This window comes from Suncus etruscus, chromosome 2 (assembly GCF_024139225.1).
Source record: "Suncus etruscus isolate mSunEtr1 chromosome 2, mSunEtr1.pri.cur, whole genome shotgun sequence".
In the NCBI taxonomy this organism is placed as follows: domain Eukaryota; kingdom Metazoa; phylum Chordata; class Mammalia; order Eulipotyphla; family Soricidae; genus Suncus; species Suncus etruscus.
The window spans coordinates 9,550,053-9,572,167 of record NC_064849.1 but is presented as its reverse complement, the minus strand read 5'-3'; the positions used below and the strand labels follow the sequence as shown (position 1 = coordinate 9,572,167).

General features: G+C 54.1%; 2 protein-coding genes across 4 annotated transcripts in view; one reads left to right on the top strand and one right to left on the bottom strand.

Annotated features, from left to right (window-relative positions):
- Nucleotides 1-14: 14 nt before the first annotated feature.
- CARHSP1 (calcium regulated heat stable protein 1) overlaps nucleotides 15-22,115 on the top strand; it is a 1,067,514-nt gene continuing 1,045,413 nt past the window's right edge. For 2 of the 3 annotated variants that reach the window (XR_007492869.1, XR_007492870.1), the window contains exons 1-4: nucleotides 15-105; nucleotides 5,146-5,307; nucleotides 5,548-5,670; nucleotides 7,854-8,080. Coding sequence is in view for 1 of the 3 variants with exons in the window: in XM_049768534.1 (XP_049624491.1) it covers nucleotides 5,153-5,307; nucleotides 5,548-5,670; nucleotides 7,854-8,016 (441 nt within the window). In the remaining 2 variants the exon portion in view is untranslated. Of the gene's footprint in view, nucleotides 106-5,145; nucleotides 5,308-5,547; nucleotides 5,671-7,853; nucleotides 8,260-22,115 lie in introns of those variants that run through there. The other variant, XM_049768534.1, reaches the window with a different exon arrangement.
- Nucleotides 10,719-22,025, bottom strand: PMM2 (phosphomannomutase 2). The gene is made up of 8 exons (XM_049768513.1): nucleotides 21,960-22,025; nucleotides 13,593-13,704; nucleotides 13,290-13,366; nucleotides 12,322-12,413; nucleotides 12,042-12,141; nucleotides 11,869-11,944; nucleotides 11,287-11,402; nucleotides 10,719-10,832 (listed from the first exon to the last, which is right to left on the bottom strand). Exons 1-8 carry the CDS (start codon nucleotides 22,023-22,025, stop codon nucleotides 10,734-10,736), a joined length of 738 nt encoding a protein of 245 aa, XP_049624470.1. The 3' UTR covers nucleotides 10,719-10,733.

The window sequence follows — 22,115 nt, the reverse complement described above, 5'->3', positions numbered from 1 at the left end:
CCCATTGGCTGTCTTGAAAGGGGCGTGTCCAAACATCCCGCCTTTTCCTTGCGAGCCACGCCCCTGCCCGCCCGGGCCGTCAGTCGGAGCGCAGCGGGCTGCCAGGTAGGCGCGTCCTGGGGTCGCCTCGCTCGGGCGGTGCTGGGGGCGCGGAGAACCTCGGGGCTGGGGCTTCAGGGTGCTCGGGCTCCATGCAGCGCAACCCCCCTTGGAGCAGGGGCTGACTTTTTGGGCGCTTCGGATCGGGCCCCCCTCGCGCCTCGGAGCAATCCCAAATTTGCTTTTTGGGGGGGCCGGAGAGATAGCACGGAGGTAGAGCGTTTGCCTTGCATGCAGAAGGACGGTGGTTCGATCCCCGGCATCCCATATTATGGTTCTCCCCCCGCCCCCCAGCCTGCCAGGAATGATTTCTGAGTGCAGAGCCAGGAGTAACCAACCCCCTTGAGCGCCGCTGGGTGTGACCCCCCCAAACAAAAACAAAACAAACAAAACAAATCTGCTTGCTTTTGGGGGGTCGGTTCTTTGCAAGGACCCACCTGCCCTCCCCGATCCCCCAACCTGGAGCGAGTTTGTGTAGTAGATGGGGACCCCACCCCTCCGGGTTCGCTTCTCCCAAATCTGGGGTGACTGGGAAATTTAGCAAAAGAAGCGGCTCTTCCGAACCTTAGTCTCCCCACCTGCATGCAAACTATGATTTTTCTTACTGGGGGGTGCCTGAGAATTAAAGGGGGTCCCCCCCCCACTTTGTCCCCCCCATCTCTATACTGCAAGCTCCCCCAAAGTCTCCAGCATCTAGCTAGATCTAGCTGCATCGCTTTCTCTGAGCGCTCCCCACCATCCTGGGCGCCCCGAAACTGGGGTGAACTTGTGGAAACAATCAGTCCCCCCCCCCCATCCTCTCGCTGAGGTCACAGGACGTCAATAGCGCTTTGTTATTCCAGCCCCCTTCCCGCCTGTCCGCCTCCTCCTTCCGCCGGGAACCTCCACCCCACTTGGTTTCTTCTCCAGGCCCGGTGCTCCTGCTCCTGTTTCTGGGGTGCCCTGGATGTTCCCCACCTCCAGCTCTGTTTCCCAGTCTAGAGGGCCCAGGAAGCGCCCTAGAAGGCCCTGCCCCGCCTTGGGGGTTCAGGGATCCCGGGAACCCTAGCAGGACTCTTTGTCCAGGCAGAGTCCCCCCTGAGGCCTGCTTCAGCGCCCTGGTTTCCGCCCCCATCTGGCAGTGACTGGCATGGAGGGTTTTGCTAGGCAGCCCCATCCTGGCAGCGTCTTGCCTTGTGCAGCTTGGGGAGTGTGTTCGCCCCCGGTGGGTAGTGCATTGTCTACACCCCCAGTTCCATGAGAGAGAGAGAGAGAGAGAGAGAGAAAGAGATGCAGGTGAAGCAAGTACTAGATCTTCAGTTGGGACAGGGCTGGATTTAGCAGCGATGGGGAGGGGGGGGACGACACTACAGTATCTTGTAGACCCCCTTTTTTTCCAGGAAGGCAGCTCAGCTGAGTTGAGGGGTTGGGGTGGGGTTGGGCTCAGGCTGCTTCCAGGACCCTGACACGGGTTCAGTCCAGCCTCTTCCCAGTACTGAACTGAAATCTCAGAGGATGGGAGTTTGAGGGCTAGGCTGGGGGGAGGAGCTCACCCCATCTGCACCTCTCTTCTTCCATTGGACCCCAATATCTCCCTGTCTCCCTTATCACTGCTCCTCCAAGTTCTGTCTTTTTGTTTTGTATGGTTTTGGTTTTGGGGCCACACCTGGTGACACTCAGGGATTACTGCTGGCTATACTCTCAGCTTGGGGGACCATATTCAACGCTGGGGGATCGAACCGTGGTCTGTCCTAGGCTAGCGCTGGCAAGGCAGACGCCTTACCACTTTGCGTCCACCGCTCCGGCGCTCAGATATTGCTCCTGACTCAGGAGACCATATGGGACATCGGAGGGATAGAACCTCGGTCCTGGGTTTGCAAGGCAAACACTCTACCGCTGCGCCACCACTCTGGCCCCCAATCTCTGTCTCTGCCGCCCTCCCTCCAATGATTCCAGGGATTGTGACCCAGACCACAATCTGAATTTTGGCTTTACCCCCCGCCTTTCTATCTTCAGCTGACTTGGCCAAGACCCCTGCTCCCTGGTGTCACGAAGGGACAGCCCACCAAGTGCTGACTACCACGTTTGCTTGCTGTGCTTGTCACATGCACGAAGCTACACACATGCACATGAGTATATAGACACATGTGTTTGTTGACAGCAGACTCCCCTGTCCCCCGACATGCCTTTGGGCCCATCCCTCAGCCCCTGGCTCTCACTGGTGCCCCCAAGCTTGGGAGACCCAAGAGCCTCCCATTGTGGCTGCTGCAGGTTGGGGGTCTCCAGTGCACACTCCCCCCCTCTCCTGGTACATTGGGGATCCAGGGACTCCCCTGTGCTGGCCCTACTCCCCCTTTCCTGAGAGCTGAACTTTGCCCACCTCTGTCTTCTCCTTTCTCTGGGGTGGAGCTGAGGCTGACAGGGAGTGCAACCTCCCCTCTCGATGAATCCTGTCTCAGTTTACCCCACTGCCATGGAGAATGAAGTCATAGACTGCACACCGATTCTCTGGAGCACAGAGAAAGACACTTTAGGAACAAGGGACTCCAGCTGCCATCTCGGCCAGGTTCCAGGCCTGGCTCCAGTGGGCACCCAGCTGGCATCCAGCTGCACCAGTTGGCACCCAGCGTACTCTCCCACTGCTTCTGCTGGCCATGGCGGGGCTGGGAGGGCTCCACCCAAATCTCCAGGAATGAGGCTATTGGGGGCCCAGGGACCCACCTTAAACCTGCTTCATGAGTCAAAGTACAGGCTGGCCAAGGTCCAGGGAAGGACAAACAAATGGATAGTGGGTGGGAGACGGCTGGACGGACAGTGAGTCAAAGATGGACAGACAGTGGGGGGAGACAGACAGATGATGGATGGAAACAGGATACCTGTGTGATGATGAGGAGGTGCAAGTCCTCAGCCTCCCCCTACTTCTCCCTTCTCTACCCTGTTTCCTCTCATCCTTCCTCATTTTCACTTCCTTGCATCCTGAGCACACACATGTATACATGCACAACACATGGGGTTGTACACACACACACACACACACACACACACACACACACACACACCAAGGCCTTTCATGGTCTGTGTGTTTGGGGGGGGGTTCAAAGTACACCCTTGGGGGCCAGAGAGATAGCATGGAGGTAAGGCATTTGCCTTGCATGCAGGAGGACAGTGGTTCGAATTCCAGCATCCTATATGGTCCCCCGAACCTGCCAGGAGCAATTTCTGAACATAGAGCGAGGAGTAACCCCTGAGCGCTGCTGGGTGTGACCCAAAAACCCACCCTCCCCCCCCCCACAAAAAAGATACGCCCTTGGTGGAACCAAGTCCTTATGCACCGCACCAGCCTCCCTTTCTCTTGTTCTCTGTTAAATCTGTTTTTCTGTCTCTCAGCTACACCCAGCCTGCGCTGCTATGTCGTTGGGGCTGTGTGCAGAGCTGTGCTCCTTCCCTCTTGTGATCCCTTCTTCCTGTGTTCTTACGCACGTCTCACTCTTTACCCCCAGTGTCCCCCCCTGGATTCTCCTGCTGTCCCTCGGTGATGGGTTCAGACATCTGCTGCAGAGCCAGCTTGGTCCTGTTGCTGTGACTGGTCCCTAGTACCTGTTTGTTGATCTACTCTGAGACCACTCAACCCCTGCCCCCAACTGCTGTCAGGGTTCACTCATTTGGGGCGGCTGTGCTGAGCATTGTAGATAGTTTCCATTCAGTCCACAGCCACGTGTGTCGCCAGATTGATCCCAATGTTCCTTTTCCATACGCAGAAGCCGCCGATGCCCAGAGAGCTTTGATCGCCAACATAACAGCTGAGGGTGGATAGGGGAGTGGGTAGGGCTGCCATGTTCACACTTGCAGCCCTGGGAGCTGGGGGGTGCTGGGGGGGCAGGGCCCCTGTCCAGAATTCCGTGCACAGGAATATTCTAGGACTCTATGACCTGTTCTATGGGACATGCTGGAGCCCTGGCCCGCAGCCTCGCTGCCCGCGCCCTTATGAGGTGGAGGTGGGGGGGTCTCCCCAGCTCGTCCCCCTAGTCCCTGTGACTGCCCTTGAGTGAGGCTTGGGTGGTGACCAGGCTGCCCCCTCTCCTCGTAGCCTTTCTGAATTGAGGACTGATGGGAGTGGGGAGGCGGACTGAGGACAAGGCTTGAGGGTTGGGGGATGTTATCTCTCCAAAAGCCAAATGCTAATCTTACCTGATGGTCAGACCAGCATTGGGGCCACATGTTCAAATTAAGGGTGCTGGATGGGACCCGGCTTTGAGTTTAGCTGAGAGCCTGGTCCAGGAAGCCGATGGGGGATGTTGATTATTCCGAAACTCCCGAACAGTACAGCCAGGGGTGCCTCTGGTGATGCCTGGCCTGCGGATAAGGTGCTTGGGATCCCATGGTGCTGGGGACAGTTGGCCCAGGGGAATAGCGGGTGCAGGGAATCGGACCCAACTCTAGTGCACAAGCCCCCCCCCCCCCCCAACTGCTGCACCATCTCCTTGCCCTGAATCTGGGCATGTTTAAGGTGCCTCATGATTCCCCCACTTGGCCCACTAAACCACGTGGAGCCTTCGCAAGTTGTTTGGGGAAGCCCACATAGGTGTCCCTACAAACCTGTCTTCCCCCAAATATTCTGTAGCAGCCCCAAGTGGCTTGGGTCACCAGGGCATCACCTCACTTGACAAGGATCTGGGGAGGTTGGGGACTCCTGGCTTGGTTCTTGGACAGACCTAAGGCCCTACCCTGCACTTGAAGACCTTCAGAACTAACCCTCCTGCCCCCCATCATCCTGTCGGGGACTGATCCACCAGAAAAGCCATTTTGCTAGCACTGTGCAGGCTGGGGAGCAGTTAGTTTCCCAGGGGCTGGTGTCTCCATCTCTGAGCTGCGGTGACAGTCCCTGGGTATGGGGCACCACAGGGGCGGGAGAAGGGATGCTTGGGGTGACACTCCAGACCCCAAATCAGGCAGGCAGGATATGCTGTGCTTGGTTGTGGGAAGTCTGGGCTGCCTGGGACTCAATGGGACAGGATGGGTCTGCAACAGGAGGGCTAACCTCTGAACACGCCTCCCCGCTCCCTTTAGGTCAACCATGTCATCTGAGCCACCTCCGCCTGCACAGGCCCCTGGCCACCACCCGCCAGGGCTACTGGGCCCCCAACGCACCCGGGACCGCTCGCCCTCCCCACTCCGGGCCAACGTGGTCCCCAGCCCGCTGCCAACGCGCCGAACCAGAACCTACTCAGCGTGAGTTTCGAACCTGTCCTGGGGAGTGGGAGGCCAGGCTGGGGCCTACTGGAGTCTCAGGAGCTGGGTGAGCTCTCAGCTGCAAGGCAGAGGCCCTCCTGCCCTAGGATATAGGTGGAACTTAGTCCTTCATAGCAATGAGCTGGCAGTTTTCGGGTGCATCTAGCCTGCATCCCTCTTCTGCTCCAGGAGCAGGAGGCCCCAGACCATTGGTGGGGTGCTCACTGTTATCTTCTACAGGACCGTGCGGGCATCTCAGGGCCCTGTGTACAAAGGCGTCTGCAAATGTTTCTGCCGCTCCAAGGGTCACGGCTTCATCACCCCAGCTGATGGCGGTCCGGACATCTTTCTGCACATCTCAGAGTGAGTTGGACAGGGGGTGGTAGGGGGTGGGAGAGGTTGAGGCCAATCATGGAAGGGGTGCTCGGAGAGAGGTCTCTGTGCAGGAAGCCCTTGGAGCAGGCCCCCCTTCCTGCCCCAGTGCTCTGATGTCCATCCATTTCTCCTTCCTTCCTTGTTTGAATTTTGGGGTCACATCCAGATATGCTCAGGGATTACTCCTGGCTCTGCCCTCAGGAATCACTCCAAGCAGTGCTTTGGGGAATCCTATGGGATCCCAGGGATGGAACCCGGGTTGTTGCAAGGCAAGCACCCTCTTGCTCTGTACCCCATCCCTTCCTCCCTTCCTCTCTCCCTCCCCCTCCCTCTCTTCCTTCCTTCCTTCCTTCCTTCCTTCCTTCCTTCCTTCCTTCCTTCCTTCCTTCCTTCCTTCCTTCCTTCCTTCCTTCCTTCCTTCCTGTCCGGAGTGTCAAGAGGCTTGGGGCTGGACACCATCTAGCATGTGTACCTGACTTCAGGTTGCCTTCTGATTGGGGAACCAATGGGGCACCTCACCCCAATGCCAGTGTTTGGCCTCAGCATCTCTGCTACTCACACCTCCATTTGCATTTCAGACTGGGGTAGGAAGCAAGTCCCAGATGCATAAATCAGGACAGACCCCCTTATTGGGGTTTTGGAGGACTTTTTGTTTGTGTTTGTTTTGGGCCATACCTGGTGGCACTCGGGTTACTCCTGGCTCTGTGCTCAGAAATCACTCTTGGCAGTCTTTGGGAGACCCTATGGGATGCCAGGAATTGAACCTGCATCCGTCCTGGGGTGGCCGCATGCAAGGCAAACACCCTACTACAGCTGTGCTATCTCTGGCCCCTGGAAGATTTATTTTGGGAGATGCCATACTCAGTGATGCTCAGGGCTTTATTGCTCATACTCTGCTCAAGGATCACTCTAGTGGGGTCAGGGGACTGTATGGATGACAGGATCAAATCTGGCTCAGCTGAGTGCAAGACAAATTCCCTGCCTGGTATTCTCTCTTACCCAGTGACCCTTTTTTCCTGCCCCCAACATTTCTTGCATATCAGATCTTAGTGGGGTCCCCTCCACTACTGAGGGTGGAAATGAATGGGAGAGGGAGTCTGACGCTGCTCCCTCCTTCCCATCCAGCAGCTTTCCAGAATGCTTGTTGGTCTGATGGACCGTTACCAGGGTAGGGCCTGGTGAGAGGGTGGGGTGCTGTCTCTGCTCAGGAAGTGGGCACAGACTTCCTTGAGAGCTTCTGAAGAAGGTCCCTTTCTCTCTACTTTTGGTTGCATCTGCTTCTGGGGGTGGGGGGGTCCACACCTGTCTCAGTGCTCAGGGGTCACTCCCATTGCTGAGGATCGAGCCTAGGGCACCAACCCTGAAACCATTTTTTTGGCCTGGTCATGTTATTCTTTTTTTTTTTGTTTTTGTTTTTGGGCCACACCCGGCAGTGCTCAGGGGTTACTCCTGGCTCAGAAATAGCTCCTGGCAGCTCGGGGGACCATGTGGGACACCGGGATTCGAACCAACCACCTTTGGTCCTGGATCGGCTGCTTGCAAGGCCAACGCCGCTGTGCTATCTCTCCGGGCCCTGGTCATGTTATTCTTGAACCATCACAGACTAGCTCGGGGTGTGCTGGCCTCCTGAGGTGGTCCAGCACTCCACTGGGTCTTTTGCATTCCAGCATGATTCGGGAATAGTGGGCTGGAAAACTTGGAATTCTATTACCTCCTGTGGGCGCCCACAAGGGAACGAGCCTTCCTAAAATGAGCTTTGGGCATGGAAAGAAATTTCTGGAAGACTCTGGAAACTTGGGGTGGAGGTATGAGGGTTAGGCAGAAAGACAGGCTTGATGGGAGTTCAAGACGATCATGAGATCCTTCCCCCTGACCGCCATCTGCTCTGGTCTGATCTGGTCTCCCATTTTTTGTTTTGGGGGTCACATGTAACAGTACTCTGGGGTTCTTGCTCCTGCATGCAAAGCGTCTCTCCAGCCCCATGATCTCATTCCTTCCTTCCTGTGCCTCCTCCCCTCTCTCTACTCTTGGATACCCCCAGTAGCATCTCCTACATTTGACATTTGATGTGAGACCTGGGCTCTGGGTGGCCATGTCCTAGGGAGGAAGCCTACAGGACAGATGGATTTGGTCCGGGCCCCCACACTGAGAGCCTGCCCCTTGATCCGCAGCGTGGAAGGCGAGTATGTCCCCGTGGAAGGCGACGAGGTCACCTACAAGATGTGCTCCATCCCGCCCAAGAACGAGAAGCTGCAGGCCGTGGAGGTGGTCATCACCCATCTGGCGCCTGGCACCAAGCATGAGACGTGGTCGGGGCATGTGGTCAGCTCCTAGGAGATGCTGGTGCAGCCCCCGCCTCCTCCCCCACTGCCCCAGGGGGCCCTGAAGACTCTGGGGGAGGAGGTGGCTGGTCCAGACTGGACCGGGGGCTCCCCAGGGCCAGCGGCAGCCCTCGCCAGTCTGTCCAGGGCATGGGATGGGATGGGGAAGGGCGGTGGGTGTTCTTGGCCACCAGCCTGGCCTCTAACCATCACTATGACTCGCCATCTGGAAAGTATTAAAAGCATCTGAAAAGGAGGCACTGGCTGGTGGCTGGGGGGCCTGGAGGGGAGGTCTCAGTTCTTTGATGTATTTCCTTCACCCCAACTACAGCTCTTTTCTATGTCTGAGCTAGGATGGTTTGGGGGCACCTGTGCAGACGCTGGTGTCTGGACACATTTTCCCCGATGTACCCTGAGGGTTGTGATCAGTTTAGGTGCTGAGATGCCTCTTCTCCATCCAACTCTGGTGACCCTGGTATTTGTGGGGGATGAATGAATGGAGGGAGACAATGTTATTCTGGGGGCCGTAGAAAGGCTTGACAGGCTGAGGGTTGGCGTTTCGTGGTCCCCACCCCACCCCCCAGCACCACCATGAGTGACCCCTCATGGCACCCTAGCCACAGCGCTGTGAGCACCACTGAGTGAAGCTAAAATGAAAATAAAGTAAGTGCAGTCCTGGGGCTCTTATCTTGGGGTGCTGAATGCAGGAAACTAGGTCCCATCTGCACGGTACCGATCCCCAAGCACTCCTGGATGTGACCTCAGAATCAAACAACTGATAGTACAGGTCTATCCAGGAAAGGAGGTGGCATATAGTTGAGGGGTGCGCCTGGCTTTTTGTACGCAGCCTGGGCCTATTCCCAGAGAGGCAAAAAAAAAAAGCCCTAGGAAAGAGGTGCCAAGCAGTCAGTGGGAAGGGAGTTGTGCTCCTTGATTGGGGTCTAGCTGGGCCACACCCCTCACCCCACAGCCGACTCCTGCCTGTGTGCTCAAGGATCACTCCTGGCAGGGCTAAGAGGACCCTATGGGGTGGTGCAAGGGAGTGAGCGGTCAGCATTGTTTGAGGCCAGGGGTGTGACCACTGTATATCTAGCCCAAGACATACAGGATTATTGGGGGGGGGGTGTTTGTTTCTGGAAGATGGGAATGAAGAAATATTTAGAAGTTTTTGTTGTTTTTTGGCCACACCCGGTGACGCTCAGAGGTTACTCCTGGCTCTGTGCTCAGAAATCGCTCCTGGCTTGGGGGATCATATGGGATACTGGGGGATTGAACCACAATCTGTCCTAGGTTAGCGTGTGCAAGGCAAACACCCCACTGCAGGCTTGGGACCATCTAGAACGCCAGGGATTGCACCCGAGTAGGCTGTGTGCAAGGCAAATGCCCTATCCTAGCCCCTGTGGCTGCTTTCTTGCCAGTGTCACGGGGTGTGTTTTGAGCTGGCTGCTTTCTCTCCCATGTCTGGACTCTGGGAAGTGAGCTGTCTTTGGGGCAGAGGGCAACTTCCTGGTCTAAGTGGGGGCTCTCTGGATTGGGAGTTCTGGCTGAAGTGGGGGAGGGGAGGAAAGAGAGGAGAGAGAGTGTGTGTGTATGTGTGTGTGTGTTTTGGGAGTTCTGGCCAAAGGCTGGGGAGGGGGGGGGGGGAGAGAGAGAGAGAGAGAGAGAGGATGTTGGGAGTTCTGGCCAAAGGAGTGTGTGTGTGAGATTGGGAGCTACTGGGGTGGGGATTCCAGGCCCCCTGGATTGCCAGCATCTGTTCACAGGTTCCTAGCTATGCCTCTAGGTCCGTCCCTGAGACACTGACAGTGTCCAGACGCTCCATTCCCAGGGCTAACATCCCTGGCCCACCCTGGCTCTGCTGGGGCCTTGAAGGGTGAATGACCTTGAGCCCAACTTCAGTTCCCCTCCGGAGAGAGTAGGGCTTTCTTTGCCTTGCATAAGGCTGATCCCTGGCACCCTTTATGGTCCCCTGAGCACCACCAGGAGTGATCCATAAGCAAAGAGCCAGGAGTAAGCCCTGAATACAATCAGGTGTGGCCTAAAATCCTCTCCCCAAATCAGAATAGTTTCTAGGCCTGCACTGTGGGGCTCGGAACCATCTGTGGAGTGGGAGGTAGACCCCAGCACTGGCTCCTGTCCCGTGATGCTGTACTCTGTGATACTGTACCTGCAGGCCTGTGGGGACTGCTGAGGAGAAGTTGGGGGAGGGGGGCCTGTACCATCTCGGGCATGGTGGGGCCCACCAACTGTCAGAGTGCAGGAGACTGAAAGCCAGAGAGGCCGGCACCTGTGTTTTCGGCAGACAGCAGTGCCTGAGGGGCCCAGATCTAGGGGCCCAAAGATGAGGGGAGCCCACCCCGGCCAACCAAAGCAACAGGCGGAGGCGAGGAAAATTAGGTCCCTTTAATGTACTGCTTTGGCCTTAGGGACGATTGGGCACTTTGCAGTGAGTCAGGCCAGCCATGTCCTTGGGGAGCCGTGGGCCCAGTGGCAGTTTTTGGGGTGACCGTTTGTCAGAGAGAGTGGCAACTGGCAGGGCCCTGCTGTGTGCAGGTCCTGCCTGAGCCAGAACCGTGTTCTGTGAACCGTTGGGGAAACTGAGTTCTGGAGCAGCCTGTTCCCTGTGTCCTCGAGGGTCTGAGGGGACCTGCAGGGCAGCAAAGTGCAGTTCCTGGGGCCGGAGCCAGAGCCAGAGCCACAGCCACGGGTGGCAGGTGGGGGGGAATCCCCTCAGAAGAGGCCCTCACAGATCCTGTGCGTGTCCTCAGGTGCCGACACTGTGTACCCCACGGTCCTGGGGTCCGAGAAGATCTCATAGTCATTCCCGCCCTGCAAAGGAGGCAAGTGAATAGTGCCACCCTCTGAACCACATGTCTGGGAACCACCCCAAACCTCACAGCCACGGGCAAGTGCTCTGCATTCCCTGGGCCCGGGGTATGGGTCACCCCTCAGCCACACAGGGAAAGTCGGGCTCAAAGCAATCACAGGCTGCAGCTAAATAGTGAGCTAAAAAGTGAGCCCTGTGGTTGAACCGCTCTGGCCTTCAATGGTGGCCCCTCTTTACCTTCTTCGGGCCCTGAAGCCCCCGTGTTGCCCGTTGACCCCGACACTGCTCTGCTCCCCAGTGGAATTTAGTCCCTGGGTTGGAATGTACTGTCCCTCTCACCTCCCAAGGACCTCCTCAGACCCTCCAGAGTTTCAGCTGCCAGTCTGAGGCACCACCTCTACTTTTGTCACCCCTGCAAGGCAGGACCGTGCATCCCAGTGATCCCCCCTCACTTACGGGCATGGTTTTGTCTCCAAAGAAATAAATGGTGTCGTAGCCATCCTTCTCCACATGACCCAGGCAATAGCGCTTGTCCCAGCCCTTGGGAAAAATGTCGATGCTGATCTGACCACCTGCAGAGTGAGGGGTGGGGACGGCAGAGACAAACACGGAAAGGTGACTAGCATGTCGATCACGGGCAACAACTGCACCACAGCAGGGCCAGGGGCCATTCCAGTGGCCTCGGGAACCCTCCCGTCTCTTCCCTCCTTTCCTTTCCCTTTCCCGGGACCGCCCCGGGTTCAAGGGATAAGAGGCTGCTTTCGAGCAGGGGCACAAAAATCAGGCTGTGCCTTGCCCATGCCTGACTTTGGGTGATTCCCAGCACCATGGTACCCCACAAACAGAGCGGGGAGCAGCCCAGATGAAGACAAAATATCTGCGCTGCTCCTCGCAAAACTAAAGCCCAGATGCTTAGTTTGAGCAGGAGAGTTCTGGGGACCTGCTTTGGAACCAGGTTAGTGGGGCTAGTGTGTTGTGCTCCCCCTGCTCTTCCGACCACAACAGCCCCCTCTGAATGGCATGGGGGGGGGCACCTACCTATGGAGAAGGTGATGTCCTTGTCAGCAAACTCTTTTCGCAGTTCCTCCACAAATTTCTGCCGGATATTTTCTTTCTGAGCAGAGGAAACAACATGACTCTGGCTGGAGTCCCCCTGGCCGCCGAGGAGGCCGGTTTCCCACCCCCCCCCCCAATCCCTTTGGGGGTCGCACCTTGTCCAGCTCCGAGAACTCAATCCGCTCGTCCTGGCTGCAGCTCCTCCCGATTGGAGACACATTCAACATCCCGTTGCGGAACTCTATGAATGTGCCCCTGCGTGGGGGGCAAGCAGGGTCCAGGGATGCACGACTGGTGTGGGGTTCCCCACCCGTTCCCCATTGGTGCCCTCATCCACCCTCCCACTGCGGTTCTCCTGAAATAAGCCCTGCCATCTGGCAGCCACACTCTTCTATAGCACCCTGGGGCACATCTCTCTGCTCCAGCAAGACTCACCTTTTTTTGGGGAGTTTGATCTTTGCTATGTAGCTCAGACAGAAGTTGATCAAGTCCTGGATTAGGGATTCCCCAAGGTGATCTTGGATGCTCTAGATAGTGGGAAGGTGGGAGTTACTGGTTACTTCCTGGTTAAATGGGCTACAGACAGGTCCTTCCTTGGCTAGCGTTTGCAAGGCTGACACCTTACCTCTACATCGGGCCTTCCCTGCTTGACTTCCTTCCTGCTTCCCTTCCTCCTATCCCTCCTCCATTCTTTTCTGTTTTGTTTTGTTTTGGGGCCACACCCGGCAGCTCTCAGGATTACTCCTGGCTCTGCGCTCAGAAATAGCTCCTGGCAGGCTCGGGGACCACATGGGATGCCAGGATTGTCCGCATGCAAGGCAAATGCCCTACTGCTACACTATCTCTCTGCCCTGTCCCTCTTCCATTCTTTCCTTCCTCCTCCCCCCCTTTCTTCCTTCAGCCCTTCCTCATTCCCTCCCTTCTCTCTCCTCTCTGCTAGGAACCAGCAGAGCTAAGCATAAAGCCATCCTCAAAAGCATTCTTCGCTTGGCCACTCAAGAATCTTGTAGTCGTTATCTTTTAGAGTTTCTAGACATCTTGAAGCCACTTTCATTCAATTAAGGTATCTACCGGCAATGAAGAGAAAATGTCTTGTTCCATTTAGGCTGCTAGGCATGGCTCTTCCCTTAGGACAGCTGCAGAGGCCTCTCTTAAAGGGCTCAGGTAAGGGGGCAGTCTGTCCTGCCCTGCTCTGACTTACCCAAGCTGTGCACCTGCCTTAGCAGAGACATTAGATTGTGTGTCCACAGAAACAGGGACACTGATCTGATACCTGCCTATCACACAGACGACAAGCAAATGGGAAGACTCCAAACTGAGTGCTCACTTTCTTGCAGGGAGGTAGTCAGCACCCTAGAAAAACACTGAGCAGTACAGGATCATGTGGAAAGTTGGGAACCTACCTGTTTACTTAAGAGCTTCCCATCTTTGTATGCTACCAAGCCATTTTCTGGAAACACGTAATCATATTTCTCAACCACTATAAGCACAAGAGAAAAACATGGTGAGTTCCAACTTGCCAGGGATCACACCTAACAGCACTTGGGTTCGATGCCTGGCACCCCGTCATCCCTGAAGCCAGGCTAGAAGGTCCCTGAGGACAGTCTGCCAAGAGCTGCAGGCCAAGACAGACCCTCCACATTCTGTCCAGGTCTTGGACCCCTAAGAGCACATCCCTCACCCAGTGGAGAGACCTCTGACCTCACCATCATTTCCCAGCTGTTCCTGCATTTTTTCAAAGTCCGAGCCGCCCACAACTCCAATTTTGATCTTCTGCCTCAACCTTTGGAGAAAGTCATCCATTTCTTGGGTGATTTTCTACATTCGAAGAAGGAAAATCAGAGTGACGAGGTGAGGCAGTGGAGAAGGACAAGCCTCGCTCTCTCTCCTCCACAACAGTCATACACGCAGCCCAGGCAGAATACAGGGAATGGCGCTGTCATTTTGGGACATCACATTTTTTTGTTGTTTTTTTTTGTTTTTTTTTTCAGGCCACACCCGTTTGATGCTCAGGGGTTACTTCTGGCTAGCGCTCAGAAATTGCCCCTGGCTTGGGGGGACCATATGGGATGCTGGGGGATCGAACTACGGTCCTTCCTTGGCTAGCATTTGCAAGGCTGACACCTTATCTCTAACACCACCTCGCAGGCCCCGGGACATCACATTGAAAAAAAAATTTTTTTTTTGTTTTTGGGCCACACCGGTGACACTTGGGTTACTCCTGGCTATGCGCTCAGAAATCACTCCTGGGGGACCATGTAGGACTCCAGGGGCTCGAAACTACAGTCTATCCTAGGTTAGTACATGCAAGGCAAATGCCCTACCGCTGTGCTATCTCTCCAGCCCCACATTTTTTGGGGGGTCACACCCAGCAGCACTCGGGACCATATGGGATGCCGGGATTCGAACCAATGACCTTCTGCATGAAAGGCAAACGCCATACCTCCATGCTACCCTCTGGCCCCACCACTACCCACATTTTTTTGTGTGTGTGTGGTTTTTAGGTCACACCCGGCAGTGCTCAGGGGTTATTCCTGGCTCCAGGTTCAGAAATTGCTCCTGGCAGGCACGGGGGACCATATGGAACGCTGGGATTCGAACCGATGACCTCCTGCATGAAAGGCAAACGCCTTACCTCCATGCTATCTCTCCGGCCCCATCCACCCGCATTTTTTTAAACAAGAAAACCCAGGGTTAGGGCCAGGCAGATAGCATGGAGGTAGGGCATTTGCCTTGCATGCAGAAGGACAATGGTTCAAATCCTGGCATCCCAATTGGTCCCCTGAGCCTGCCGGGAGCGATCTCTGGGAGCCAGGATTAGAGTGTTGCCAGCTGTGACCCAAAAATGAAAACAAAACAAAACAAAACAAAAAGAAAATCCAGGGTCAGATCAATGGTACAGAGGGTAGGTAGGGCACTTGCTTTGCACACAGCCAACCCCCTGCCCCCTGCACTCCATAGGGCCCCCAGGGCCTGCCAGGCACAGAGCCCCCAGTAAGCCCTGAGCACTGCTGGGTGTGGCCTCCCTAATCCAAACAAACAAAACCCAGAGAAATACTGTGCTGACAGTTCTTTTCTGCTAAAAAACACATGGGAGATCTTTTCTGGAAAGCCAGGGGACATGTCTGTCCTCAGAGTCAATGTCACCGTTTGCTTTTCCAGCACTGAACCCACCACCCGTGTGCATTCAGGCCGATTCTACATCCTTCAAAGGCTACTCTGTGTTTTGAAAGGAAGGAGGTTAGACAGGCGGTTCAGAGGCCGCCCCCCGTAATCATGGGAAAGCAAAATAAGAAAACTGTCCGGGAAACAGTGAATTCCATGACATTTGACAGATCCCAAACCCTGCACCAGTGCAAGAAGGAACCGGCTCAGAAGAAGAGATACTCACATAGGAAATCAAGCCAGATGGGGAAAAAAAAGTCCCTCTTAAGTTTTCGTAATTTCTGTGGTAGTCATAGAATCATCACACAGTCCAGAAATAAAAATTGCAAATATAGGGAGTGGTGCAGTGGTAGGGCATTTGCCTTGCACACGGCTGACCTAGGACGGACCGTGGTTCGATCCCCTGGCATCCCATATGGTCCCCCCAAGCCAGGAGCAAATTCTGAGTGCACAGCCAGGAGTAACCCCTGAGCGTCATTGGGTGTGGCCCAAAACAAACAAATGCAAACATAAGACTCCATAGAGAGCTTTTTTTTTTGGTCTATAAATGTCTGAGTTCTTGGTCCTTCTTGCTGTGACAAGGGGTAGCTCTGAGTGCTGGCTGTAACCTCATGACCCGCTGTACCTCTAGACAGTATCCTGAACAAAAGGCAGTGTGTGTGGAGGGGGGGTGGTCTGGCCTTGCTCAGGGATTACTCCTAGTTCAACACTCAGGAATCACTTCAGTAGGGCTCAGGGACCAAAAGGTGGGGTGCTGGGGACTGTACTCAGATCAGCTGTGTGCAAGGCAAAGACTTTACCCCCAGTACTGTCACTCTAGCTCTATCCAGCTGAGGACTCACTCCTGGCTTTGCAACCAGAAATCACTCCTGGCAGTGCTCAGGGGACCCATGGGATGTTGGGGATCGAACCCCGGTTGGCCGCAAGCCAATGTGTTATTGCTCTGGCCCTAAACATTCATTTTTTAGAATAAAGCAGTTTCGAAATTGCTGGCGTTTCTCAGCAGTGTGGCTCTTTCTAATCATCTCTGGTGATCTTGACCTACTGACCAAATTTCCTCCTGTGCTGGGAACTTTTTTGAAGTCACAAAGGCTTCGAAAATGAGTCCCCGGGGCTGGAGAGATAGCACAGCAGTGTTTGCCTTGCAAGTAGCCAATCCAGGACCTAAGGTGATTGGTTCGAATCCCGGCATCCCATATGGTCCCCCTTGCCTGCCAGGAGTGATTCTGAGTAGATAACCAGGAGTAACCCCTGAGCACTGCTGGGTGTAACCCAAAAACAAAAACAAAACGAGTCCCCATGGCCACTGAGACCTGAGATCAGACTGGGAGAGAGTGAGGAAGAGGCCGCTGATGGCAAAATTCTGAAAATGTAACAGACATGGCTTTCCACTTCCAGCCTCAGTGCTCAGAGGAGAGAAGAGCACTATAGGGGCCACTGGCCACCTACAGTGCCACCTTTCATTACCAGGGGCACCAGAGTCATGGATGGGAAGTAAGGACAGCCCCTCAGCATGTGCAAAATCAGCCATTTCCCATTATACTGTGCTGATAATGAAAAGGAATTCTGGATTTTTTTTGTGGGGGTGGGAGACACACGTGATAGTGCTCAGGAATTACTCCTGGTGGGCTTGGAGGATCATAAGGGATGCTGGGGGTCAAACCCAAGTTGAATGCTTGCAAAGCAAAACCCTCCCCGCTGTATCTCTCTGGTTTCCTACAAGGAACATTTTATGAACTGTCCCAGAAAAATAGAACAGTGAAAGAAATCAAGGCTTGGAATTGAGGTCAAAATATAATACTGTTGTTACAATTACTGTAATATTATAAATATTTCGAGTTGAGATAAAATGTTTTTAAAGTCACTTCCAGGAAAACATTTGGGAACAATTAAGTCACTCACATAGCACCGATAGTAACCAGTAGGTACGGGTCTCTGGCTCCTATAAAGCAAGGCCAATTCCCTAATCTTACCCAAGCCTCAGGCATGCAAGGCATGCCTGAGTCTTGGGTCACATCCCGGAACCTTATCTGGGGTCTGCAGTGGCAAAGGAATCCTCGTGACAGGCCACATGGCCTGCAAAAGTGCTGCAATTTGCTGTCTGTTTTTTTTTTTGTTTTGGGGTTTTTTTTTTTTTTTTTTGGTTTTTGGGTCACACCTGGCAGCATTCAGGGGTTACTCCTGGTTCTGTGCTCAGAAATCACCCCTGGGAGGCACGGGGAGAAAGCTAGGCCCTGCACTAGGACCCTAGGAGAATATCAGGGGCCCAAGGGAGACTGGAGTATAGACTTTGCCTGCAGAGTTTGACCTGCCCCACCCCAAACATTAGGGAGCTGATCATTTGTGGGCTTTATTTTGGGGCCACACCTAGTAGTGTTCAGGGGTTCCTCCTGACCAGAGGTCCTCAAATTTTATTTTATTTCTTTTTTAGTTTTTGGGTCACACCCAGCAGCACTCAGGGGTTACTCCTGGCTCTATGCTCAGAAATTGCTCCTGGCAGGCTCGGGGGACCATATGGGATGTCGGAATTTGAACCACCATCCTTCTGCGTCTAAGGCAAACACCTTATCACTGTGCTATCTCTCCGGCCCCCAAACTTTTTAAACAGGGGTCCAGTTCACAGTCCCTCAGACTGTTGGAGGCCAGACTATAGTAAAAACAAAATTATGAACAAATTTCTATGCACACTGCATATATCTTATTTTGAAGTGAAGAAACAGAACGGGAGCAAATACAATATATGGCCCACAGGCTGTAGCTTGAGGACCACTGCTCCTGATTCTGCAAGCAGGAATCAGGCCTGGCAGTGCTTGAGAACTATAGGGTGCTGGGGATCAAACTCGGGTCTGCCATGTGCAAAAACAGTGCCCTCCTCACTGGCCCAACTGATGTTTTTTTTCTTAGGTGCGATTACACTGTGTCTATTAATTTTGTTTGTTTTGAAGTGTAGATAAACAGAGAACACACCTTGCTTTCTCATAAACAGCATACCCTGCTTTCCCATAAACACAGAGTTCACACCCTACTTGTCCCTAACCTAAAATATCCCACTCTCATCAAAAATAAGAGTTCTATCTCCCCCACAAGTGGCTTGTAGATGGTTTTGAATTTTTTGACCTCATCAGCAACATTTACAGAAGGGGTTGGTTTTTTTTTTTTTTTTGGTTTTTGGGCCACACCCGGTGACGCTCAGGTGTTACTCCTGGCTATGCACTCAGAAGTCGCTCCTGGCTTGGAGGGACCATATGGGACGCCAGCGGTCCATCCAAGGCTAGCGCAGGCAAGGCAGGCACCTTACCTCTAGCGCCACCGACCGGCCCCGGATTGTTTTGTTTTAAGGCCACATCCAGCAGTGTTCAGGGCTTACTCCTCCTGCCTCTAACTCAGGGATCATCACTCTTTGGGGGTACTAGGGAGGGGACCACAGGCAGTGCTGGGGGACTGAATCCTGTAATAACTAGCTCTCTGGCACCTAGCAATGGCATTTCTCAAGAAAAGTCCCGCTACCAAATTCTCCTTAAAAGACAAGCCATTCAAAGCTCTGGACTCCACTCTGGAATTCTCCTGTTGGGGTCATATCCTGTTTGAGCAGGATAAGACAGGCCTGTTTTTCTACTTCCTGATTGTCCTGCGTTCCTCAATGTTTTCTTGAAGAGGAGGCGTCTGAAGAGAAAGGGAAAGGCTGGACAGATCTGTTGCTGGAACAAATTTTTATTTTTTACTGAGAGCACCCAGCACCCAGAAGCAATGTCCTTTTCAGTTGTGGGTCTTTATTTCCAATGCACTGATTATTTGTGATCACTGTTCAAATCTTTTATCTTTTATTTCCTTTTCTATTGGAGGGTCCTACACTGCAGTGCTCAGGAAGCCATAAGGGATGTTGGGATCAAATCCAGGTCAGCCACATGCCAAGCAAATGCCCTCTCTGCTGTGCTATTGCTCTGGCCCCATAACATTATTTCTTTGCTTTTACTGTACACTTGCTGTTTCTGCCTCCTACTTCCTTGTGGGAGCCAGAAACAACTTCCTGGAGCTGGGTCCAGGAGATAGTTCAAAAGATTGGAGCAAGGGGCCAGAGAGGTGGTGCTAGAAGTAAGGTGTGTCTGCCTTGCAAGCGCCAGCCAAGAAGGACCGCGGTTCGATCCCCCAGCGTCCCATATGGTCCCCCCCCCCCAGGCCCAGGCTTAATGTCTGGAACTACATGGTGCTCCCAGAACTTCTAGGAGTGACTCCTGAGCAGAGAAGCCCCAAAAGACAATTATCTAAATGTCCACGTACAACAACCAAACAGCTTCTACTTTCAAGTGAAAGGCCTCAGATCAGATCTGCTGAGATGGTGGTGATGTCCCAAGTTATCCTTGAGAACAGAGCCCAGAGAATTGTATCACAGGGCTCACAGGGCTGCAACTTAGGCACTGCGACTGTTCGATCCCTGGCACTGCATGGACCCTCTCTCCATAAAGATTTAAAACTGTAATCACAGCTGTCTAAGCTTGAATGAAAGCAAGAGAAAGGGGGCTGGAGTTTGTTGTTTGTTTTTTTGGTTTTTGGGTCACACCCGGCAGCGCTCAGGGGTTACTCCTGGTTCTATGCTCAGAAATCATTCCTGGCAGGTTCAAGGGACCATATGGGATGCCGGGATTCAAACCACCAAACACTCTACCTCCATGCTATCTCTCCAGCCTCCAGGGGGCTGAAGTGATAGCACAGCAGTAGAACGTTTGGTTTGCATGCAATCAACCCAGGTTTCATCCCTGGCATCCCATATGGTTCCCTGAGCTGTCTGCCAGGAGCAATTTCTGAGTGCAGAGCCAGGAGTAACCTGAGTGCCACAGAGTGTGGCCCAAAAACCAAAAGGGAAAAAAAAAAAGTGAGAGAAAGGCAGAGCAGATCCATATACAAGTACAACCCCAGGTACACAAAGGTTGCAGAATGTAAACCATCCTTTACATCACAGCCAATGAGGCAAACAGAGCTGTTTGTATTTGTAATATATAAAGGTTTGGGGGCCTTTGTGATTGTATAACAAGTAGGGTACTTGTTTTGCATGTGTTCAACTTGGGTTTGATCCCTGGCACGCCATACAGTCCCCTGAGCACCGCCAGGAGTGATTCCTGAACAGAGTCGGGTATAAGCCCAGAGCAACCCTGGGTGCGGACCAGAAACCAATCCCCTTCGCACTGCCAGGAATGAACCCTGGGCACAGAGCCAGGAGTAAGCCCTGAGCACCCTGGCTGTGGACCAAAAACCAATCAATCAATCAATCAATCAATCAATGTCTACTGTAAGGTGCTGGTCTGTATCTACGTTTGGCCTCTGGCTCCTGCTACAGATCTTGTGAAGACAAAAAATATTTGCCTGGGGCTGGAAATGATAGCACAGCAGGTAGGGCATTTACCTTTTACGCAGCCAACAAAGGATGGACCTGGGTTCAATTCCCGGCATCCCGTATGGTCCCCTAAGCCTGCCAGTAGCGATTTCTGAGCGCAGAGCCAGGAGTAACCCGAGTGCCGCTGGGTATGACCCCCCAAAATCTGCCTTTATTGGGGGGGGCAGGTCTTACTCCTGGCTCTGCACTTTAGGAATTACTTCTAGCAGGGATCAAGGAATGGGTTCAAACCCCAGTCAGCTGCACAAAAGTCAAACACCCTCCCCCCCCCCCCCGCACCACCGCTTCAGCCCCCAAATTATTTGCCTTTTACAGCTAACCTGAGCGCTGAACCACTCCCATGCTCTGAACACCCCTGGGTGGGCTGGACTAGGGAACATTAATTAGGGTCAAAAAATGGGACTCTGGCAAACTGAACCAGAGGATCTGAAAGGTTCAGGTGCCTGTGGTGCCACATGTGTAGGATGGAATTCGGCAGCGCACCCCTGCTATGATTGTTCAGTCCAAAGTGAAAGTCGTGTGTGTGTGTGTGGGGGGGGGGGACTCTGGATTCCACCTCCAGTTCAGAGAGAGCTACCGATCTCTGTGCAGGCCAGATCAGGAAGGAGAGCACTTATATCTTCCCAAAGGCTGTTCTCCACTGACTTATTGCTTGCACTCGGCAGCCAAAATCAAGACCTAAGAAGAGTTTCCAGGGGAAAAAAAATCCACCAGACTTCCTCAGCAGGTGGGCTGTGCAAGCAAGCAAACCATCCTGGGCTCCTGGAACACCTGCAGAGCAGACACTGGAGCAGAGGGGCTTGTGATGAGATGAGACCGACAGGATTTCACCCACAGGGGCCTGCATGCAGGCAAGGTCCTCAGCTGACTTCTCTCTTTCCTCCTCCGACCAAGTGGGCACCATATGCCACACTAGGGGCCCAGTTCCTCGGCCAGGCGTACATCCTCGCTGGTGTCAGGAGCTCACGTAGCTTGGCTTCTAGATCTTGCTAGAGGCCTGCTTCATTCTCTCTCACCCCAGGGTATTGGGCACAGTCCATAGGGCAGAGTGAGGGTTGGAGGCACGAAGTAAGCCGTGGAGTTCTTATATTTTTTTGATTTTTGGGTCACACCCGGCAGAGTTCAGGGGTTCCTTCTGGCTCTACGCTCAGAAATCGCTCCTGGCAGGCTCGGGGCACCATATGGGATGCCGGGATTCGAACCACTGTCATTCTGCATGGAAGGCCAACGCCCTGCCTCCATGCTATCTCTCCGGTCCCAGACCGAAGAGTTTGAAGGGGAGTCCAGAAGCTGCACTTTCCGACTCCAAGGTCGACTTCAGCGAGCGAGCGTGCAAATCTCCGGCATTCGAAGGCCCAGAGGGAGCTGGGTCAAGGGGCAGGGGTGTCACTCTTGGGGATCCAAACCCAGCCTGGGGAGGTGGACCCTCCATTTTCCCCCCCCAAGAACGATCGTTTCCCAGATCTGGGATCCGCAGGGCGCTCAGCACCTCGCCGTCAGCCCACCGGGCGCCGCCTACCTGCCGCGGGGCCGTCAGGGTCCCGTCCACGTCGAAGAGGCAGAGCTTGCCACTGGGCGCCGCCATTTTCCCGGTCTCCGTCGTAGTCCGGAACTTCCGCCTAGCCGCGGGGCATGTCGGGAAAATAGGAAACCACGTCTACACGAAGCCTGTGAT

Bases quoted from the DNA above. Each gene is read 5' to 3' on its own strand.
- PMM2 (XM_049768513.1), bottom strand. From the start codon at position 22,025: ATGGCGGCGCCCAGTGGCAAGCTCTGCCTCTTCGACGTGGACGGGACC. The intron at 12,414-13,289 runs GTAGGTTCCCAA...CCCACTATCTAG, and splicing joins GGAAGCTCTTAAGTAAACAG to AGCATCCAAGATCACCTTGG. The intron at 12,142-12,321 runs GTGAGTCTTGCT...CCCCCCACGCAG, and splicing joins ATCAAACTCCCCAAAAAAAG to GGGCACATTCATAGAGTTCC.